This window comes from Zalophus californianus, chromosome 6 (assembly GCF_009762305.2).
Source record: "Zalophus californianus isolate mZalCal1 chromosome 6, mZalCal1.pri.v2, whole genome shotgun sequence".
NCBI classification, from domain to species: domain Eukaryota; kingdom Metazoa; phylum Chordata; class Mammalia; order Carnivora; family Otariidae; genus Zalophus; species Zalophus californianus.
Genome location: NC_045600.1, coordinates 48,664,043 through 48,671,697, shown reverse-complemented (window position 1 = coordinate 48,671,697; position 7,655 = coordinate 48,664,043). Strand labels below are relative to the sequence as shown.

The 7,655-nt window shown below is 42.2% G+C and overlaps 1 protein-coding gene across 1 annotated transcript; it reads right to left on the bottom strand.

The window, feature by feature from the left end:
- Positions 1-5,618: 5,618 nt before the first annotated feature.
- RPS29 (ribosomal protein S29) lies at positions 5,619-7,441 on the bottom strand. Its single transcript, XM_027571069.2, has 3 exons — positions 7,281-7,441; positions 6,951-7,050; positions 5,619-5,755 (listed from the first exon to the last, which is right to left on the bottom strand). Exons 1-3 carry the CDS (start codon positions 7,340-7,342, stop codon positions 5,747-5,749), a joined length of 171 nt encoding a protein of 56 aa, XP_027426870.1. The 5' UTR covers positions 7,343-7,441; the 3' UTR covers positions 5,619-5,746.
- Positions 7,442-7,655: the final 214 nt, after the last annotated feature.

The following is a 7,655-nucleotide window of genomic DNA, read 5'->3' as shown; positions in this document are numbered from 1 at the left end:
TACAACTTTATTAAACAAAACTGTTCTTTCCTTTCATTGCTGCAACATCTAAAACCTAAACACACCCACAGAGATCCTATTATGAAACCTGGATTATACAGAGTAAGAGGTTACAAAGTCAGCTCCTGAATTTGGACCTGTCCTAAACTATGGTCAGAGAAATCAATGAGATCCTGCATTACTGGCCCCAGAACCATGGTAATATACAAGCAGAAAGAAGGCATGATTTTTTTAAAAGATTTACTTATTTATTTACTTACTTATTTTAGAGAGAGTGTGTGTACGTGAGCAGGGGGAAGGGCAGAGGGAAAGAGAATCCCGAAGCGGACTCGCTGCTTAGTGTAGAGCCTGAAGTGGGGCTCGATTCCAGGACCCCAAGATCATGACCTGAGTTGAAATCAAGAGCTGGGGGCTTAACTGACTGAGCCACCCATGCGCCCCAGAAGGCATGGTTTTTCTCTTAGCACTAGCCCCACTCTATCCTCGCCTCTTCAGACACTTCACTCCTCCCTTTCCTCCAGACCCCAGCCACTCTGGTCAATCTCTGTCAATGGACATTCACCCCTCCCTTTCTTATTGGTAAATGCTATTATAAGAATATTTTAAGATTATGTGAATTAACGAAAGTCTTACAATAAAACAGCTGAGTGGCACCCTGCTGTCTGACAAAGGGAGCTGACCAAGGATATCAAAAGCACTGGTGAGGGCACTTGGGTGGCTCAGTCGTTAAGCATCTGCCTTCAGCTTAGGTCATGGTCCCAGGGTCCTGGGATTGAGTCCTACATCGGGCTTCCTGCTCAGCAGGAAGCCTGCTTCTCCCTCTCCCCTGCTTGTGTTTCCTCTCTCGCTGTGTCTCTGTCAGATAAATAAAATCTTTAAAAAAGCACTGGTGACCCTGGAGGAGTCACCCACAGCAAGATGGGAGGGTGAGGGTCTGAGGAAAGGATTCCAGGCGAGTGACCAATGGCACACATCCCAAAGAGAAGGCAATTGTTGGTCATTTTAGCCCAGAGCACAGTTTCTTTAAATGTGTCCTCTGAACTCCAGGGATGGAGTCCACTTGAGATCCACACCAGCCACTTCCAGATCCAGTGACACTTTAGTCCTTGCTCCAAGATCAGTGGTTCTCAAACAACAGGCAGGCGGGGATCTCTTTCTAAGCAGATGGAAAGGTGTCAGAGGCTAAGGGGACTAAGAAGAACAATGGGGGCAACTGGAGTGGGGGAGGGGGGGTTGGTGTCAGAAGTGATGGAGGGAAAAGGAAGGCACTATGGTTCTACAGGCCTTCAACACATCGGTCAGGGAATCCAGCATTTGTTTACAGGAATCAGAAGGTCCAGTCTGGAATCAGCTCAAGGGAGTGGTCACCATCGACACACATAATGGGCTAAACTTAACAAAAGGATTTTCAGTAAACAAAAAAGTCAGTCCTGGCTTCTTTAAATTATTTTCTAATTAACCAAATGACTTTAAATTGAGACATTAAATGATAATTAGCCCATCTAGATTAAGCTTGTCACTTCCAATCTCAATTCTGTTAAAGCTCTGAAAGACAAAGGACACCTGCAACTAGCACAGGTAATAATCTAATCTTTGGCTCCTATATACACATATACTCTGTGATATCAACAAATTGGGCCTTTAATTTTCTAAATTAACCCTTGAGAAACACCTAGTAGTTCAGCCTTCTCTTCTTCCTTTTTTTCAACTTATGTGGATATTCAGGAAATTCAAACACCTTGGTAAACCCTTCTTAATTATACCCCTAGAAGAGCTTTGTTTTGCCTACCTAAAAGCCCACATCTCTAAGGTACCAATTCTGAAGGATAGTTTTCAACAAGAACTATGCCCTAGGCAGAGGTTATGCAAAGCAGACTGCTTTAAAGCTGTCAGGGGTATTAGCCATGGAGATAGCTGTCCAAGGCTATGGTCTCTGGACTTTCTGTAATGGTAATAGAGGGCCCATGGAAAATGAAGACACACTGATGCCCAACCAAATCAAAATCAATCAAATCTGCTCATTCATTCATTCAACAAATTTCTACTGCATGCCTGCCCTATGAAACGTGTCATGTCAGGCACTATCGGGATCTAGATGGAATGGAATTAATTCAGAGAACACTAGAGATAGCTTTAAATCATGTCCTATGAGGGACCATTGAAATAATCACAAATTAACCTAAAATAAGAAGATTCTGGGAGAACATGAGAGCCCCCATGCCTAAATATTTAAACCTTTTTTCTTACAGAAAAGAGATTAGACTTGTTTTGTACCAGACCATGTAGAATTAATATCAATGGGTGGAAATCAATGGAAAGAATCACACCAAGGATAAGAAAGAACTTGCTAACAGAGCAGTTTAAAAATGGAATGAGCTGTTTGGGAAGGAGCGGAAGCCTCATTAGCAATATTGGTACCTGGGGCACTAGATACTGCAGTACTCGCTGGATACCGGGCCCCAAAATAAATCTTAAATCTGACCACTTCAAATCCAGTTATCTATCACCCAAAGGCAATCACTGCTAATATACTGGTATGTTTCCTTCTGTTTTTTCTGTGCCTTTTTTTTTTCTACCATTGTGAAATTGTACCACATATACAATTTTCTACTTTGTATTGAAATTTATTTCTCTAAGTTATTTTGTAGACTACTAAAATCTACCAAGGCTTTTCATAATTGTTGGACATTTACAGTTTAATGGTAAGAGTAGTTCTGGAGATACTCTACCTGGTTTGAACCTCACTTACAATACTACCTTGGTAAAGTTACTTATTCTTTTTGGCTCGGTCACCTCATTTGCAAAATAGGAGTTATACCTCACAACAAAAGAGTATAATTCCAATAAAGCACTAAGAACTGTGCCTGGCACAAAACATGCACTTGAAAATTTTACCAATTATAGGTAAAAACCTGAAAGTCTGTGGAGAAAAATTGTGAAAGATTTTGAAATGGACCAAAAGTTTGCTGGGTTTCTTTCATGGAAAGCAGAGCTTTTATCTAGCACAATCTTGGGGTAAGGGACTCCAAGCCTTTGTGTTTGAGCTAGTCTACAACCCTGAAAGTTGTACATAAATGATCCTTGCCCATAGACAACTTCTAATTCTATCCAGTGGATAATTTACTTCCCTCTCCCGTTGAAAAGGTCAATTTTACATTTATTTTTAAGCTCATTTCAACATCCTTGATTCACCTAGTAGGGATGTTCTGAATTGTTTGAATGGGCTGAAACAGTTTACTGATTTCAGTAATAAGCTAAGTAAAATTCTTGACAGGTTCTTTGACAGATCCCATACAGAGCTAATTTATTAAGTCAAGGGACCCAAACCTAAGAATGTATTCTCTATGCTCCAATGAGATTTCTCTCATAGGATATATCAATTTTGCCATCATCATTGAACTTTTAGTAGGTAATTTAACTTTTCAATAATTAGGGACTACTATTAATATACAAGGCACCTATGTGCTGTGGTAAACATGGAAATAGTTCCTGCCTTAATCTAATTGTTTTTGGGGAAGAGCATATAGTGGGCATTGAGAACATCAGCTTTGATATCAGACAGACTAGAGTTCTAGACCAGTTCTGATCCCTTTAGTTGGGTAGACTTTGGTAATGAAATTACTGCATTTCTAAGCCTGTTATCTCAGTGGTGTAATGAGCATGTCTATGAAAAAGTCTCAAAAACCTTGAAAAAGACTTGAAAAAAATAATGCACTTAAGGCACTTGGCAGGTCTGGCACAGACATTTAAGTCTTAAGCAGTTAAGTTATTCAATTCCTAGTAGAGAAGCCAGACCACCTTTCACACCAAACTTCCCACTCACTCCCACCACATACACACAGAGCCAGGACTGGTTAGGGCACATCCCCTCAGTGAATGCACAATACATATGGTAACATTTACACAGCGCCATCCCACGAAGAGTTCAGCTCATCCAAGTGTCATATCAAACCACCCATCTCACAACCTCATTTACCTAAATCATTAGGTGCGTGAGCCTATCTGATCTTTAACCAAAATTTCCACATTTGCTCAGGTAACACAGGTCTTACCCACCCTATCTGCAAAAGCAGCTCCATTCCATTACCAGAAACTCCTACATCTTCAAGCTTTTCTTCCAATATTCTTTACGTCTCCCTAGCCAGTTTAAACCTGGCTCTTCCCCAGACATTTCCCCAGCAGCGACTGCAGCTTATTATCCCATACTCTTGGGCCTCAAGGTTAGGAGCAAAGGTGGATTTACTATAAAGCTCATGAAAGTTAAGCTTCAGTTGTCCCCAACTTCCATTACCTCCTACAGTAACAATACATTTGTCGTTTTTGAAGTTTGCAGCTAGCTTAACCACCAGTTGTTTTTTCCACTTGTTTCCAGCCACACTTCCCCCTCCTGAGAGGACACGGTATCAACCCAAGTGTATCAGAAGCAGTTAGCTCATCACTCCCTGCTTGGCTTCTAGTATACCATTACCTTGGCTCTCCTTCAGTCTGTTCATCTTCCCAGGAGTAACCCAGAACAGTCCTGTTCATATATTATTTACTCCCTAGATTTTAGGAATTGGATCTCTAGTCACGATGATGAGATCCCAAATTAGCAATTATTCATATTCTGAGGACAACTGAAATCGTACAAGCAGCCCCAAGCTCCCAAGGATTCCAGAGGAATGTACACAAATGCCTACTGACTTGGGAGCTCCATATGAAAGTCTAGAAGCACTTTCAACTTACTATGCCCCAAACTTAACTCTTCCCCAAACCATTTTTTTCAGTCCTAGCTCTGTAAGAACTATAGCCTTACCATTGCTCAGGCCAACCCTTAGAATCCTCTATCTTCCACATCCAAGCCTTCAACAAATCCTGTCATCTTGCTCTTCAAAAGCCATGTTTGCAGACTGCTTCAACCACTCCCTTTTGTCCTAGCCCTAGCCAAGACCACTTGCCTAACTATTCCAACAGACTTGTTTCCCTCCTTCCATCCTTGCCTCATTAAAGTTTATCTTGTGGACAAGACCCAAGAGCTTTTTTTTTTAAAAAAAAAGATTTGAGAGAGATCACTGGGGGGGCAGGTAGAGGGAACAGCAGACTCCCCATTGAGCTGGGAGCCCCATCCCAGGACGCCAGGATCATGACCTGGCCTGAAGGTAGACGCTTAAACGCCTGAGCCACCCAGGTCCCCAAGACCCATGAACTTTTAATCACTGGTGCCCCCTTTCCACATACAAACATTTGAGAAACTTGCAAGATTTTATCTGTGAATTACCCCAAAAGCTAGGACTGCTATCTCCCCACCTCTGGGCAATGCCAAGGTTTCAGTGATATATCTTTTTTCAAAAAAAACGTATCTCAACAGTTTTATTTCTATTGCCTAGCTCACTGTAGCAAATCAATTACTTGAGACAGTTGTCTCAAGTTATATGCTAGATGCTCCTATATATAGAAGTCACTTTATGTAATAAAAAAGGTTTTTTTGAAATATAAAAACAACATTGGCATTTTTATCAGAGTTCAGCATGAGTACTTTTATATAACTGAAGGAAATTAAGCCACATATGTTGAAGATGAACTGCTGAGAAAATAGTACATTTTAAAAAGGAGATTCCTATAATCAATTGACCATTCCATTCACATTAAAGCACTCATAATTGGAGTATTTTTTATTTTATGTACAATGAGTTGACATTGAAGTAGGTATCCTGGTTATCTGCAGTTAAGGTAGGTTATCTTGGATGACCAATTCAAGGAAGTTCACTTAATCCAACTGAAAAAGAAAAGACAGACAAGAAATCTATTAATTCAAAATGTTTAAATACCCATTTTATTCTCACAAACACTGGTGCTTATTATGGAAGGATGAGGTTTAAACTGGAAATCTGACCGACCCAAACTAGCTACCAAGCTCTAAATAGCTTAAATAGTTACTGAATGCTTACAACAAGCTATCCCACAAACCACAACAATTTAAGACTGTAAACTTTAGCATCAGCATTCACTTCTTCCCTCAAAGAATTCCCCACTAGAAAGACACTACTACATAAAATAATCTTTACCAAAACCTCAGGCTGGTTAAGTAGGTAACTACACAGCTAATACTTTGGTATTTAATGTGTGAGAGACACTACTATAGGGACCGTTCATAAATTAACTCATTTAATCTTAACCTCTGAGAAACTTGGGACACAAAGTTAATAGCTCAAGAGCCTGAGTCCATTCTCATCACTGATACACTGATCAACACGTCCCATCCCGCTGAATGAGATATATGAACTTCCACATTGTAACAAGCATATACGTGCTAAGTGTCTGGTCAAAACTAAAAGTCTAAGCTTAAGATACTTTGTGTCTAACAGAGATCATACTTTAACACCAGCAACTGTATCATCACGAAGGGCCAAGAAAGTGGTAGTTTTCACCACAGAGGGAAGAAAACACTCTTAGCACTTAACTGATTTTTAGGAGTCAAGACAGCTCCACATATACAGATTTCCAACAACCTTGCCATTTATTTTTCTCAGGCAGAAACGGAACTTAATGTGACTGGACTAAAGTCACTGGACTATTATTAAACAGGCGATTTCTATCTGAATCCTAAGAAGGTCTATCTGGCCCCAATCATCCTCAAGCTCATGCCAGTGTATGATGCTATCCCACATCTCGGGGCAGTAGCCAACACATGTATTTTGCTGGAAAATGTCTAGATACGATTAGAGAGATCTAAAACTTAATTTCCAGTGTTTTCTAAAACTGACGGACACTGGTAAAAAGGGGTTAGACTGTAAAATCTATCCCATTACCCTGCCAAAGCTCTTTAACAGTGGCGTCCGATACCCCAAAAAGCGCTGTTAACAACTAAGACAAAGAGGAAAACGGTGTTGGTCGAAAGCTCAAAATAAGGAAATATCTGAACTTTTCCCGCTCACACACAGAACCCGGAGAAGGCATCCGCGGCCGCGTACCTTAATGAAGCCTATATCCTTCGCGTACTGACGGAAACACTGGCGGCACATATTGAGGCCGTATTTCCGGATCAGACCGTGCCGGTTTGAGCAGACGCGGCTGTAAGAAGAGAGATGGCGTTACTGCAGGCCGCAGAAATGGAAAGATTCCGCACTCGGGGGTACCACTCTCACCGCGGGTCTTCCCTGACCCGTCAGAGGCCCGTAATGGCGGCAGTCACAGCTCCAGGTCGGTCTACCCCCACGCGCCGCCGCGGACTCCTCTCCATGAGTTCTGGCCGCGTCACAACCCAGTACAACCCTTCCCTAAAACCACATTCTGTTTCTCACCAAGAACGAGAACCCTGGCCAAATTTCCTCGGATGGCTCCAGTAGAGCTGCTGGTGACCCATCTTACTCTCTCGGATGCAACGAGGCAAAAGGAAAGAAGGAGCGAACGCATGCGCTCTTCAAATTTTTGAGACACGGTTTACCCAGAATGCAGTGCTGACAAATGACGCGAACGCTGTGCGACTACGCGGTTTCGAGGGAGTGAATCGAGCGGTCTTGGAAACATTCTAGGCCGGCACAGCTGGTGACGTCACCGCAACTCAGCCTCTAGTGTCAACTTGCGCTGCTCTCGAGCGCCGGGCGCGGTGGCGCGCGCCTGTAGTCCCAGCTACTCGGGAGGCTGAGGCAGGAGGATCGCTTGAGCCCAGGAGTTCT

Coding starts and splice junctions, on each gene's coding strand:
- RPS29 (XM_027571069.2), bottom strand. CDS start 7,342: ATGGGTCACCAGCAGCTCTACTGGAGCCATCCGAGGAAATTTGGCCAG. Junction 7,051..7,280: donor GGCCAGGGTTCTCGTTCTTG/GTGAGAAACAGA, acceptor CTCTTCTTACAG/CCGCGTCTGCTCAAACCGGC.